The 15,760-nt window shown below is 45.9% G+C and overlaps 1 protein-coding gene across 1 annotated transcript in view; it reads left to right on the top strand.

The window, feature by feature from the left end:
* The window catches only part of SPRYD3 (SPRY domain containing 3), a 137,845-nt gene that overhangs the window by 88,712 nt on the left and 33,373 nt on the right, over positions 1-15,760 (top strand). Inside the window, exon 8 of the mRNA XM_078604164.1 lies at positions 13,348-13,405. Coding sequence (XP_078460290.1) covers positions 13,348-13,405 — 58 coding nt within the window. The remainder of the gene's footprint in view (positions 1-13,347; positions 13,406-15,760) is intronic.

Genomic DNA, 15,760 nt, shown 5'->3' with positions numbered 1-15,760 from the left:
TGTTCTGGCACATGCCTGTAATTCAGTACCTGGGGTTGGTTGACCACATCGACATGATGTGCTTGACACCAAACCTTCTGTGCTATGTGATGGTCCGTTGTATGGAGTGTAGCAAAGTAGGCTGTTAATATGTTTACACATTATTAATCACAACATCGTCGTACGGGAACATGTTTTTCTTTTCCAGGTTACTTGTGTTTCCTCCCATACTTAAGAAAAATGTTCATAAAAACAAGGGGTATGAAACTATCGTTATATCAATACTCATATATGGCTGATTGCTAGGTTATGAGAAATCCATGAAACAAAAATACCAACTGCGGGAATGAGATCGCTCAGAAAAATACTGAGCGTCTCTCGCCTACAGAATATAAGAAATGAAGCTAAAACATAATGACTGGCGCAACGTCATGGTTTGGACATGAGTTTAGAATTTTAGAATGGATCCGGAAAGAATACAACACATGGTGTTACGTACAAAGGTTCACGGAACAGATAATAGAGGATGACCAAATGTGTGCTGGACTGACGCGATGACACGTTACCTCGAACCAAAAAGGGACGACAAGTGAAGGAAGCCGTGAAGCCGCTGCAAGTCAGGAACAGGTAACAGCACCTCACATGTCCCCATCGTCTAAAATGAGACAGAATGGGACTCGAGAAGAAGAAGGAATCGTTTTTAGAGCCACTTGAGACTTTTCCTTGGTGAATAATCAATGTTGTTACATAAGTGGTGACAACCAATTCACAAAACCCTTGACCGAACTGTTAATTTGTTCACGCTGTGCCCGACGAGACAGCGGGGAGATGGTGCCATGACGTTGTGGGATATACAGCAATAAAATGGAATGTAGCTGGTTGGAGCCAGACATGACGGTATGCATCATCACAATGAGGCCCTCAACCAGCAGTGCGCTGAACACGGCCAACATTGGCGATCGCTGATGATGGCAACGAGAATCTGCTGAGTGAAGTGCACAAGCGTGCAGGCTCCACAGGAAGCAGTCTGAGCAAACGCACTCGAGATCTGAAGCTACGCTTGGTCCACTCGGAGGCCTGTCTTGCATCTATCGTCTTGGGTCTTGTTCAATGGAGAGGGCGGCGGGTGTGGAATAGAGCTGGGGAAGCGGGGGCGTCGTGAATTGAGGGCACGGGTTTACAAAGGAAATGGCTCATCTCAGTCCCAGCTGTGTTTACTGGGCGTTTACATGGGTTGTATGGGAATTATTTTTTATTTGCGGGAAGAAAAAAATGTGCCTTTTCAAAAGGGCTTTGGGGTTTTTTTGTTATGTCAGACTTAAAGTTTGCGTTTTTTATTCTTTGTCCAACAATGCCATGTCTTGCCAGGAAACTGACTGTGCCTTGTTATTGCCACCCGGGGCCAGAGGGACCAGGATGCACTGTGGGGTGACGTGAACTGTGCCTTTGTGCCGGACAGGCGCCGTGGCTATTGTGTGCCCATTTCTCCCAGGTCACAGCACCCAACTGAGAGTTAAAAAAAAAATTGGAAGCAACCGGACATACACTGTCGAGGTGGATAAGGTCACCTCCTGCGTTAGAGTTTCTGTGCATGCTTGCCGCATGCACGCACCAGTGCTGGCCGGGTATGCGTGCGTGCGCTCCGCACAGTGTTTTGGAAACCCGGAGTGGCGCCAAGTCTTTAAATGGTGCTTACCATCTGGGCCAGAACAGAATCAAATTATTTCATTGCAGGACACCGCTCTGCATAATGCATAGGTGTACGCACGTACAATATTTTTCCGCTTCCAATCCAGATGGCGTGCAGCCTCCGCTGTGTCTTGTGAAGGTGAAGTGAGGAATAAGGTCTGCGTATCCCTTACCTGATTTCCCATGAGCTGTAAAATTGTCATGAATATTACGTGTCTAGAAATACCCAAAACCACTTGTCTTCTCGTGTTTAAAATCGTGCTCTTTGGTGAAATAATATTGTGTATTTGTTTTCTTTGTTGGTGTTGGTGTCCACATCAGCCCACATTCGTTGCTCTTATTATTTATTCCCCCGTAGCACCAACTGCTTTGGGGGAATATGTTTCCTACGCCCGTGCTTACTCAGAAGCTTTATTTCTCTGCATCAGCCGCACGGCCGCAGAAGGGCATTGTCCTTGCAGCTAGAAATCATTTCTTCGTAATCTTTTCATATTTTCCTTCGCATTTATCTCAATCAGATTTTTTTTTTACGTGTGGTTTCGTAGAGCCTTGCTGGCTCACGCAAAGGCGCAGTGCTTGAAAGTAAAGGAACGCACTATTTACAAGTTAACACACATGTAGCTTGTTTTTTTTATACATATATAAAAACCACATACCAGTTTTTATAACTGCGATATTTCTACCAATTATCTGTCCCCCTAGGTATTTTCCATCACTCAATCCAAAGGATAAATGATTGCTTTTTATCAGGCAGTGGTCTCCCTTTCAGTGGCTCAAAGCAGACTGGCTTGTCAGGCTTGCCAACACTCAGCAAGTTTTGCCCACTGGCCCAAGCAGTTACCGACAAAACTAAATCTAAACAAAGCAAACTTTTAATAGAGCCGAAAAGATGACGGGATGTTTGGTTATGGATTGAGCGAAGGCCACACACGTGGGTTCCGATCTGTTGGTTTCCAGGCCCATGAGTGCCCGACCCACTGCTGTGAGTGTGCTTCTACGTCGTCAGTAGAGATGGAGATTGTTCAGAGTGGTTGGCTTGCATCTTGTTGTTGTAGTGGTTTGTGCTGTCCTGAGTATAGGCTATCTAGAATGTGTTTATTTTATTATTACGGAAGGCCTTGCTGAATCTCAATTTTTTCTTTCAGGAGGGTCCTGCTTGGAATGTTTAACCAATACCTTTCGAGTATTTCTTATAAGGTTGAAGTGGCTGGAAATTGCATTAGTTCAGAGCAGTGTGAGGTGTGGCGAGGGTCATCCATTGGGCTTGGAGATATAATACATGCAACACATATAGTTGTGTGGTGGACATGTCATTGCAATACTGATATGATATCTGTGATGGGTGGCATTGGTAAGTTAGAGCATAGTATCTGCTGCATTTTAGTTCTCCGTGTGTTTGTGATTGTCCACGATTTTCTTCCATTAACGTTCAGTACCCATGCATCCATAATGAGCATATTCTCCCTGGCACTGCAGATAACCCAACATCTTTTCAAGCACTCCCTTGAAGTCGCCGGGCAGCTATCCAAACGGGAGTGTGCGCAGGACCCCGCGGAAAGGCTCCACTCATTTTTTGCACCGAGTCGCATGCAGGCGATCAGAAGTGCTGTTCCGGAGACACATTTCTTTCTGGTGTGACGTTTATTCTTTGTTCGGCAGGCTTGCAGCAGGGGCGACAATGTTAAATCGCAAGCCACACTGAACCCCACAGGCAGGGCTATCGCGGAAGAGTCCAAGTGAAGTTTCACGAAGCCGCAGTCGCGATGAAAATCACCGCCTGCAGTGTCTGCGTGGCTCAAGAGACTTGACAGCTTCGGCTGGGGTTGACGGCTTGCAAGCGCTGTCAGTAACTCGTGCCCACTGGCCAAGCTTTCACTCGACACGAGCCTAGGGCACCCTCTCTCGTTATTGGCCAACGCACGGCGCCTGCGTTTGTCAGCCGGACAATTGTATGGCAGTTCTCGTCCAGCTCTTGTCCTTTCTCCGCATCTCCGATTAGCACGGTTGGCTACGCACGGTGCGAAAGAAGTTCAACGTACATACAAAAGGTCGTCACCCGTCAAGGGTTTCCTCAGAGGTTTCTTCTTTTCGACAAGGACCTTCCCTGAGAGACTGAAGAATGTGGAGGAATGCCCTAAATGAGGGGAATAATCTTTTGTCGCCCGTTTTGCTCCGAATGCTGGGGTGGCCGCCATCAGCGCCACTCGCAGCAGTCAGGATCCTTCACAGATCTCCCCGACGAGAGGTTGCTCACGTGATGAGAGGGGATGGCCGTCAACATCAACAATGCACGGTGGCAACCTCCCAGGACAAACAATCACGATGAGGGGGTTTCGGGTAGCAGTACCAGCCACATCTCTCTCAGTAATAGCTCTGGGGGTCCGTATATAAGACATGTTTCAGATGTCAGGCGTGCGACAACCATAGAGATGCCTGGGTTTTTTTCAGTGCAGGCGACAGGATGCAGGCTCCACTTCCAACACGTCGCCGCAATAGTGGTCACAGGCTGCAATAGTGGTCACGCGCCTACATTCCGACCTGTCGCAGAGAGTGGTGCAACTGTGCAGTGCCCAGGGCAGTGGCCTGCTGTGTTGTATTGTCGAGAAGAAGCTATGAGGTCTGATTCCACTTGCGTGTTTATATCGCTACACGTCAAGCAAAGGGGTGGAAGATACGTTATTAAAAAAGTGGCTCGTCAACGCATGGATCCCACACGCGACGGTTTGGATTGTTGTCTAGGAACCTCGGCGGAGTGCCTGGGAGACTTTGGATTCTCTGCAGTGTGGCAGCAAATGCCATGGAGAAATGGGCTTACATATGTACCCGCATGGGTGACCACATTAATTCGGAAGTGCATCTATTAGGTGAATGAAAATCTTCCTTTCGTGCACGTGAGTGCTCACGAGTATCGTTTTTAGACCGGCTGCCCCCATCCGGCCTCTGGGCCACCCCCTCCAGTAAACACAGCCCTAATAATAGCCTCCCCTTAACTAGCCTGCGAACATGTGGGTGCTAGTGTGTGTGTGCTGTGGCATGCGAGTCAGCGATGGTGTCGCGATTACCGTGCCGCGCTACGAACCCAGCGAGACGAGTTCAATTCCCGCTCTCGGCCAACACCAGTGACAATTATTTAAACTGGTTCTGGACGTCCCCTAGATTCACTCAACCTCCGATTATATTATTTGAGTACCTGGTACGTTGTGTAAACATCGCGACTAGGGAGACAAAGGCGGTAAGGAATGGTGCTGGCCACCCACCCCCTTGTACGCCGTGCCGGCCTTCTTAGGTGTTCGCGAACAGCACTTGGCCCAACAGTCTGTTAAGGCTACACGGAAGTTCTTTGTCTTTCCTGCGGCCTGTGCTTACAAGCTTTCTTGCATGCATGCTGCAACATGTGTGCACATGTAACCTGCATGCATTTGTGCAAATGCATTTTAACGCTTGTACTTGTGTATCTGCTCGTTTCTGCTGTATGAATATGGGACATGTACGTTTTGTGTGTGTGCACACATCGGCTGGTACATGCTTTTGCGCATGTGCGTTGGTCTTGAAGTGTAGATGTGTGTGCACAGCACAGGCATGTCCACTTTTACTGTGAGAGGGAACGGGGGGGGGGTGATAGGAGTTTATTTTGATATTCCCTGTTTATCAGTTGCACTTCTTGGTAAGCCGAGCCAAAGGCACTCAAGAAAATTGGAATTGGTCTCATTGATAAACACATCACGTGCACATTTTCTCTTGCTGCCACAAACCAGTCTAACATGCTCACACTAATGCATACATAATGCACGCACACATACAACAACATGCATCCTCCTCTAGCCGTACACATTTTTTGAGGACATGTGCTGTTTGTGAGCACCTATGAGGAGCTGGCGTGGCGCACGAGGGTAATGTGGCCGGCATGACACCCGGCCACATTTGTCTCGCTAATACTGATGCTTACACATTGCATACGTTACTCGATTAAGGCTCAATCAATATAGAGGAGGCCTAGAAACAACCAGATGTTTGGTTGTGGCTAGAATCGACCCCTTGACTGTTGGAATTTGTAGCGCATGGTGTCAACCACTGTGCCACACCCTAACACTCTGACACACACCGAAGGCTGGGGCAGTGTGCATCCCTCCTCCCCACCCCCTTTGCTCCCATCCCTGTATCCACTGCTGGAAGAAAAAAATTAACTCGGCAGCCCAACCACGCTGTGAGAACGTCTCCCGTGTACGTGACCAGGAGCGAGTGCCATCTCTGGAAGCAATGGGATGGATCCCAGCATTTCCCTGAGGCTTTGTCTGGTGTTGTACAAACATTTACTGAAGCTGACAGATGTATTAAATAAGGCAACTTGTGAATAATTTAATCTGTTTATGTGAATGAATATGGGCACGTATTGTACATTTCATACATGCTTATGCTTGCGGAAATAGAAAGTATGTGTTTGACTTTGCATCTAAATGGTGTGACATCTGAGAGGCCATTGCAATGCTCATCTCTTGTTATAGAGACCTGGTAGAGAAATCAAAGGAATCGAGGCACAACAGTACAAGGATTAAAAATGAAAGGCCCACAACAAAATCTGTTAAAAAATATATATAAGTATTCAGGTACTAAAATACAAACATTGTAGGGGAAATATTACAAAAAACGTACAAATTATGCATATGTGCATGTGCGTCCAAATGAGCGGGCGAGTGGGTGGGAAAGCGGGTGGGTGAGCAGGCGGGTCAGCGAGTGGGATATCGGGTGGGAAAGCGGGTGGGCGAGGGGGTGGGCGAGCGGGCGGGCGTGCGCGCGCAAACGCACGCCGTTGCGCATCTGCTCACAAAGTGTGCTCAGGAGCTGCCTGTCACCACAAATGACCTGCGCCAAGCATGGGGTCTCGGCGCGAGCACGCACGTGTGTCTCCGGGCTCCGCAGCTTCCTGTGCAGCACGCCCTGGCTGCGAGACATTTTAGAGACGAGCGTAGAGTGGGAATAACACTGAAAATATTTAATTAACCGCAGACCTTGCAGATAAAACAAACGGACAGCGCGGGGGCTCGGGGAGAGCAGCGGGCTGCAGGTGGCCGGCCCCTTCGTCCGCCAAGCCCAGCGAGATTTTAAGAGATCGTGTTCCGACTTGGTTTGCTCAGCTGGGCCTGCCGACTGTCACGTGGAATTGATATATGTTCGCGTCAATTAGAGCATCATATGTTTCATCATTTATATAAAAGCTGTGCATTGCATATGTAGATGCTATTAAATATACATAATGGGACCTCCTTTGCCAGTACCAAAATATGAGAATAGGTTTTTCCACTTTTATCTGGCAACAAAACAGCTGTGTTAAGTTGTTAAAACATCAAACTGAAACCTTTTACAAGGAATCATGTCAACATTAACCACAATACTTGTGGTCAAAATGCAAAAAAAACTATTTGATAATATATGTATTGTCTTTGAAACTGATTGGTCCACACCAGAGACAGCTTTCTATTGAGTCTCGTCTCTCATCGAACACCGTTTGAGACGAGGCTCAAAAGAAAGCTGTCTCTGGTGTGGACCAATCAGTTTCAAAGACAATGCATATACTATTAGAGTATGTTTTTTGTTTGAATTTTGACCACAAGTATTGTGGTTAATGTTGACATGATTCCTTGTAAAAGGTTTAAGTTTGGTGTTTTAACAGCTTAACACCTGTTTTGTTGCCAGATAAAAGGGGGAAACCCCTATGCTCACTATTAAATTTGTTTTGCATGCAGTAGACCTTACTTGCATCGGCCGGAACAAACATATGAGTCGCCCAACTCGCCCTTATCATAATTTTGATGCTGCTTCCTTTTTCCTCCTCCACATAAAATTCCACGTTACCGTACTTGAGACCAACATACCAGCCTCAAGGCCACTGAAATGAACATTGGGTGCATGTTTAGCCGTGATGAAGATGACGCAAACGGGTTTCATTATTAAACCCATGGTCACGTCGTGGAAAAGTTCACCACCATCATTGTCATCACTTTGGTATTAACAAAAAAAACGTCGCCACTGTATTCATGACTGTGGATTTCACACACAGTGCTGGGGAACAGGTTGACTAATGCACACAGACGGATAACATATCATTTTAAATACTAATGAAATTGCTACCCTAAAGCAAAAATGTACTTACGCTTGGCCCTTTATATGCTGCATATAATTCGCCACACAATGGGCCCACAATTTAAAACAAATGTTCGATTTATATGAAAGCACAATGACACTTCCTATCTTTTTCTTCTCAAATATGCTATCTCTCAAATGACAATCTGGTTTCGTCTCTGAGTGTACAACCGCTAACTAGCTCAGTAACTCCCTGCCATCAGTCCTTGCTGGGCGCAGGAATCTATTTCCACAGCACTCACCAGTGCCTTGGCATCTCTCAAACAGGCAAGCACTGCAGAACGACCACCATCAAAATCTCGACAATATTCAAGAAATACTTCCCCCCATAACATCCGTACAGAAAAAAACACCATCACAGCCATGCGCAGCAGTCCAATGCGCTCTCCATGCGTTTCACGGAAACATAAATACGTCCAGTAAATGTTCAATTTTCATAGCTTCAGAAGCTATGAGATATAAAAATGAAATGAGAACATTGCTATTACTTTTTTTGTACGTTTTATATTTTACAAAGATCATTGCTTTTTCGGGAAATGTTCCATCTTGGAAAAAGGTGTGGTTTTCGAGGTTTTTTACAGTAAAGTAGTAATCTTTTCCCGATCTTTTATTTATTTTGAAAATGATTTGTGTTTAACTTGTCCGCTGCATGTTGAAGTTATTTTTTATGGATATACATCCCCTGCAGCGGAAGAGTTTTCTTTTCCGTAATTGGTCTTTTATAGCAATATTTGTACAAGTATTTGAACGTTTTTCAGTCCATTGAATTGATACACAATGGACTATTATTTAAAATTTCATTACACAAAGCTCAACATTGAATTATTCATATGGTGGCCACGCTCCGGCTGAAATACAAATGCGTGGAGCGTGCCGGTGACCACCTTATGAAAAGTACTAAAAATAAGAATGGGTTTTACCCTGCATGGCAATTAAACAGGTGTGTTAAGATGTCCAAACAGCAAATAGAAACCTTTTGCAAGAAATCAAGTACCGCATTAAACACACGTACTTGTGGTGAACATGCAAACAAACATGCTCTGATAATAAAATATGGCATTGTCTTTGAAACTGATTGGCTTACATCAGAGACAGCCTTCTTTATGGCCTTGTCTCACCAGTGTCAGACCAGAGAATGCCGAAAGGTGAGACAATGCCCGTATCAGACCATTTATAGCTCTGAGTGAGCAGCCATATCTATTATGTGTTTGAAAATCTAAAGCTCCTGTTTATTGTCAGAAATGGTCAAAATCTATTCTTATTTTTCATACTTTGATACTGGCCTAAAGAGTTCCCATGATAAGTACTAAAATCTATCTTTATTCGAAGCTTTCGTGACTGCAGGAATTCATACTCTTTATTTCTTTCGGTAAAGTCACGTAGGTAGAAAAAATACAGAAATAACTAAGAGTACTAAAATCTAGTTTTGCTGTACTATGCTTTGTTTTTCAGCATAAACGGACAAATGCTGGAATTAAAACTATTGATACTTTGGAAGCTGACTCACTGGTGAATGCATTGACATTCTCTGACTGCCTTTCATTTGATGGGAATTGATGTTTTGAGAATGACCGTGATGCTGTGATTGGATGTGAACGGATTTACACATTTTCAGAAAAATGCAACGTGGCGGTACATGGAAGTTTGTGGTATAAGCTGGCCAGAAGTATAGAAATAAATATAGTATCGTGGATATTAGCGGGTTGCTATGACAACATCCTGTAGGCAAAATTCAAATTATAAATTAGAATTTCCCCACAATAGTTAATTTAAGAGGCTCCTACAAACCTTAAAAAACCTGTTCTCGCTTTTAATAGGGCACTGAATCAGCGACATTCTATTTTGTCTGGTTTGAAAGCCCGTAAAGCCTTGGGCCAAATTCTACTTTTGCATCAAATGGAAAAACCCACAGCTCATTACTTACTTACAGATATCTGAAAATGCTCATGAAAAAAATGGAATCTTGAGCTGCGGAGAGAAAAACCTCTGATCTGTTAATGCTGTGTGACCGACTTGCACTGGCAGGAGCCCGTGGTTTAATGAGAAGGTGGAGGGGACCGGAGGGCAGATTTATGTTCAGCGTGCAGCGTAATGAAGGCGCCATGTGTGTGCTGAGTGTGTGTGTGGGGTTTGTGTGTGTGTGTGGGGGGGGTTCGCGTGTGTGCTGAGTATGGGGTTTGTGTGCATGCTAGGGTTGTGTGTGAGTGCGTGCGTGAGATATTGCAGTCATGTCGACACAGCAGCAGCCAAGCAATAAAGCATGCCCGTTAGCGTGTGCGCATGGCCGGCGTTGGAATAATTCACTTTTACCACAGTATTTACATTACCATCTTAAATAATAAAGCCACGGCCGCAGCCAACACAGGAGCTCGCTGAACGAGGAGCTTTTGGTGAGGCAGCACGTGGCGGTCCCATCAATACGCGCAAAAGCAGCAGCAGGGCGTGGGCCAGCAGGTTGTGTTCAGGATGTTCTCTTCAGAACCTTGATGAATTTTCCATGCAGACTTCAGCTTCTGTTCAAGTAATTTAATTCCCCTTCTTTCACTCTGCCTTGCGTGCTCCCTCGCCATTTCTGACTTTTTCCTCTTTCCACCCCTTCCCCTCTGTAAATCTTTGCCTTACCCCCCTCCATCTCCCTACTCTTCCTTGTCCTGGTTTCTGTCGCCTTGAGCTCATTTCCGTAATCTTCTTTTTTGGACAGGAAACCTTTAGATTTGTTTCAAGAGATCCCTGGTTGAAATTTATGACTAATTCATTTTGAAACCTCCGTGTAACGGGAGGAAACTGGATGCCCTGAAAACCCACGCTTTCAGGGAAGAACTCTCAAACTCTCGACAGAATAGATCCGCTCTGCACTTGCTGTAATGTTTCCTGCAGTCGCTTGCTGTCCTACAGCTGGGTGTTCCTCGCACGTGATTATCCACCGACTACCATCTCCACAGCGGTGCATTGCAGGCTAGAATTGCCACCATACCCTTCGCACGTCCATCTACTGCTCATCTTCCTGTAAAGACAAGCGAATGAAATGGGCACAAATGTAGAAAGTGAGGAGGTGCCAGTGAGAGTGAGGAAGTATGAATGAGGAGTTAGCAAAGCTGCAAAGAGATGGAACAGTCAGGCTATTGGCCTTGATTTGGGGCTTGTCTTGTGCTTTTAGTCACCGTGGCAACAGGGCCTCTGGCCTGGCCCAGACTTGCACTCCAACCGTGGCCACTGCTTCTCACTGGAGCTGTGTTCCACTACTGGGGGGGAGGGAGCGATGGAGAGGTTCTGCATTCTGCCGCCAAGGCAGCGTGTGTTTAATTAGCCGGGTTGAGGTGAAGAGCGCTTGCATTTTGAGGCGGTAGCCTGCACAGGGCCTATTTATTTAGTTGAGTTGAAAAGCTCCTGTGCCATCCGGATTTGCCCACAGATTTTAATTAAAGCTGCCTTTCCGGGGCCCGTCTGCCTGCCGCTATGGTAACCGCTGGGTTGTGGGCCGCGCCGTGCTGGAGCCTGTGGTAAATCTTAGTGTGGAGCCCACGGTAAATATGTCTTGAACTAATAGTAAATTTCGATCTAAAGCTCGTTGTAAATCTGTAACGAGCTAATTGTAAATTAGAGTGTGGAGCCCATAGTGTTTCTATTTCTGGCGTTTGTGGTAAATCTGGATCCAATTTCGTATTTATTTCCCTGAGGGGCAAAATGCCAGGAATGCTTTGCCTCAAGAACCTGCCACATGAGCAACTAATGCTCCAGGTCTGTTGCCCGGCTGTGGCGAATGCGCCATTCTCACTGCTCGTGCAGTCGGACGGAATGACAGGCAGGAGTGACGCAGTGGCTCTCTCTCTCTCGCCTTCTCAACAACCCCCATGCCTGTAAGAATGTTAATTTTTTAACTCAGACAGTGGAATTCATTATTCAGGGTTGTTGGGATTTGCGTGGGAAAAATGTAGATTTGTGCTTTGTTTTTCTTTTGCCGTTTATCGCAACTTGCTCGTGTTAAAGAGAGTGTTTGATTTGATCTTGAGAAATCAAACGAAGTCACTTGTCAAGACCGATAAGGCAAGGAGGAGGTGATGATGGTGTCTGAGCGCGATAGTCATGCTCACGAGTTGGAGGCTTGGTGTTGGGAGTGAGGAAGAAAGAGAGTGGATGGTGATTAGCTTGAGGGTGTGTAACCGATTGCGCCGGGAGGGGGAGGGGGAAGTCAGCAATCCGTACATTTGCTCATAAACTTTCTAGATAAAAATGGCCACACATATCGGTTTATCACCTCTGTTGCAAATTATGCTTCTCACGGGCAGATGCCTGCGGTCCGTGAGCGTGCGCATTGCTCCTTTAGCTTCACTCTTTAACCCTGTCGCCTTTACACGCTGCACAATTGTTTCTCCCCTCTTGCCCCCGCTCCTTTTTTAAGGGAGTCATTAAGCTGCTTATTTCTATGCCTGGGAAGTATTATGTCCCCAAGTCCATCCAAGCACAGTTCATTTGTTTTCACGAAGACTACAAAAGCCTCTTAACCTCCGAACTAATTTGCAAAACCTCTAAGTAAAATAACTGTGAAAATTACCATTTTATCTTGTGCAATTCTCTGTGTAGTTGAAATGCTTTTTTATGCATTAAAATACTTTTAAAATGCATTATTGCAAAATGTTTTATGTTTGGCTGTTTATCAGTGTACTCGGCATGAGTGTGTTATAATTGTGTGTGCATGCCTAACAAAGCCATTCAACAATAAAGACACCCTTCAGTGAGTGACTGGCATACTTAATTCTCCGATTTACCCTCAGTTACCTCCTTCCCTTCCTACCCCCTGACTCTCATGTCAATGCTGCTGAACCAAGCTACCCCTTGTACGTGTAAGATGTACGACTCTTTTGTCAATCCACTGCTGGAAGAGTGGCTCACCCACACCACGTGGACCACGGGGCTTTTTTGACTGTACTGCACCATGATGGTCAGTGTGGGTTGGTTGTAAGCAGGGGGTATAGACGTGGGAGCATAGAAGAAGTACAGCGCAACAAAGGATTTCACAGCATTGCTCTTCGTTGCCCACCACAAAGCTCCCTGAAGCCTATAGCAACCTGCTGTGCATGGTGGTCACCCATTCACGCACCATCCAAGCTCAAGCCTGCTTAGCTTATTAGATCTGACAAGATTGGGCACTTGTCCGGCTGATTTGTTCTGAGGTATACCCCATGGCCTAGCCCAGGGGTCGGCAACCAAAATAACAAGAAGAGCCATTTTGTTGCGAATCCTGTAAATAACTCAATATTTTAAGAGCCGCAATGCGATGTGAATTATGTCAAGAAGCAGTCCTTAAAGAGCCGCATGCGACTTCGGAGCCGTAGGTTTCTGACCCCTGGCCTAGCCCTAAATAGGCTCTGCTGCATCCTGCTGTGGCCCCGCAGCTCACGAGATGCCTTTGTCCGTGGAAGGTGCGCACCACTGCGGCGATGGGGGGGGGATGATGGTGCGGAGCCATGGTGGTGCTGTGTGGGATCGCACATAAGAGGCTGACCACTCTGCCCTGTGTTGTTGTTATTGTTGCTGTTGCAGGATTACCCCAAGCATCGGCACCCAGGCTGGAACCGGGGCTCCATAGCTTACCACGCAGGTACGCAGACACACACACACGGCGTGACGCACGCTCCCCGCGCAATCGACTCGCAGCATGCGTGCTCACAATTGCAAATGCACCGTTGCTGAGCGTGGTGGCGGTTACACACCTGCAGTGGTGAAGTGTGTACAACATTCACGAATCGCGGTGGCGAATTGTTTCTAGATGTAGTACGGTGAGTCGGTTTCTGACCTGTTTATACAAAAGATTTGAGTGTTTTTGCCTCAGTTGAATGGGGGGATTGGTATCTCCATATACTCATGTTCATATCCACAAGCAAATTTGTTCTTTGAAGCAATTACCCAAACACCCTAAGCAGGATTCTTGTGAACATTTATTGACACTCCGTGAGGCTTACCTGCGTGAACAAAAATGAGCCTGACATTGTAAATAGGCATTGTGTTCCAGTGTTATACAGTACACTCACTGAATCTCTTTGAAGTTGGACACAGCATGCAGTTGTTGAAGCATGTAGCGGTTTGCATATGCGCAAGCTACGGAGACACACGTACACTGAGAATTGCACAATTTACTCCATCTATCTTTAAGTTGACATTTTGGAGAAGAACACACGATCACAGATGCTTAATAGTTATGCCGTAAAAATGTGCCATAGAAATTACGAGTCGTAAGTGGGTACATAACGAAAAATCTATGAAGTTGGCTTGAAGGGCCATTTAACTTTCCCTAAGATGTCTGTTTCCACATCACAGTATAATATTACTTACATTTCTTTTCTGCACTGACATAAATACTATTGAGAGTCCGATCAGCCAAACATCATTGACGCTGTCACTTTATAGCTAACAATATTAACATCGAACATTACTATTTATGATTCTCCAGCAAATGCAATCCTTGCGACTAATGAAGTTCTACCATCGGGAAAAAAAACCAGACGTGTACACTCATCTTCCTTACCTCAGTTACTGTCCTTAACAACCAATTGTTGAGACCCCTAACCATCTGCGCTCGTTAAATGTGCCCTTTAAAAGCCGCCTTCGCGCACATACGGCTCCAGTGGGCTGTCCCCCCACATAGTCCCCGCTGATAAGGCAGGAGACGACGGGATGGCAGACGACGGTGCAGCCAGGGGAACTGACAAGGAGGTGGCTGCACGTGTCTGAGCTGCCCGGACCGCTGCATTCCCTTCTCGAACGTGGCCCACGAGGCAGACGGAGTTTATTAATGGGCCGCTCGGCCTAATGTGGAAAAGTTAACGAGGTGGTCTGTGGCCCTCTTCCCAGCCGTGGCTGTTTGTTTGTGAATGGCTGCTGTTTATGGAAATGTGGAAAGCGAGTGGTTTTTGTTGCGGAGAAAGAGGAGGAGGGAGGTGAGCGGCACAATCCACTGGGAACTGGTCTGCGGAGAGAGGCTGTCATATCTGTGCTCCTTGTTAAATCCTAATGCTGTTTAGAAAAATGTCTCCAGTTCTCGTTTTTTTTGTTGTTTACAAAATGCTTTGGCGGCCATGTAGAAACGTGGCTATTTCAGGCTGATGTTATGGTTAATGAGCACTGGTCAAGGTTAGTTAGACTTTGTTTGAAGTTTTGTCGCAGCGTAATTGATTCTCGTTTTGGCTATGTAAATGTTAAGTTTGTTTAGTTGCTCAGTAATTACATTGAGTGTAATTAATTTGTGTAGGGATGACAGCGTGCCTTCGCAAACAAACGTACCAGAAAATATATCTCTCCCCCCAACAGAGATAGCTGAATTGTACGCTGCCTGCTTGATTTGTACAGAGAGTTTAGTAGTGCGTGCATCAGTCAGAAGGGAACTCTTTTATGTCCATAAAGAAGACGTGAAGACAGAGACCACATTCTGTCTTTTTCACAAGATTATTTCATATTCTTTACCGAAAGAACCAAAGAATATGAATTCCTGCAGTCACGAAAGTTTAAAGTCAAAATTTAAGCTTTTGCCTCTTCCTTTTGGACAAAATATGTTTGTATGTTGAACTTTGTTCGCACCGTATTTAGCCAACCGTGCTAATCGGAGGTGCAGTGAAATACTTTTCAACGTGATTTTAATCCAAAAAGCAACGCTTTAAAATCTTCAAATATACGCAGTACATTTTACGCGTCCTGTCTCTTTCACAATGTATTCATCCCACTCGGCGGCACCATAAACATCAGCCAGCAGCACATCATTCACTCCGACTCGTTGCTGGCGATTGAGATTCCTCTGTGAAGGTCGCCACATCCTCGTTTGTCTCGGCTCCACTGCACCCAAGCAAGCCATGTTTCAGCTCAACCTGAGTCCAATCCCCTGCTCAGCCGACCAAGGCACCCTTTGTGGGGAGGGTACCGTCTCTGCTGATAACAGGGTCTATTGTTCATGTCATAGTCTCGC

Source organism: Lampetra planeri, chromosome 2 (assembly GCF_965212315.1).
Source record: "Lampetra planeri chromosome 2, kcLamPlan1.2.h2, whole genome shotgun sequence".
NCBI lineage: Eukaryota > Metazoa > Chordata > Hyperoartia > Petromyzontiformes > Petromyzontidae > Lampetra > Lampetra planeri.
The sequence above is the reverse complement of the archived record's forward strand: the minus strand, read 5'-3'. Positions and strand labels throughout refer to the sequence as shown.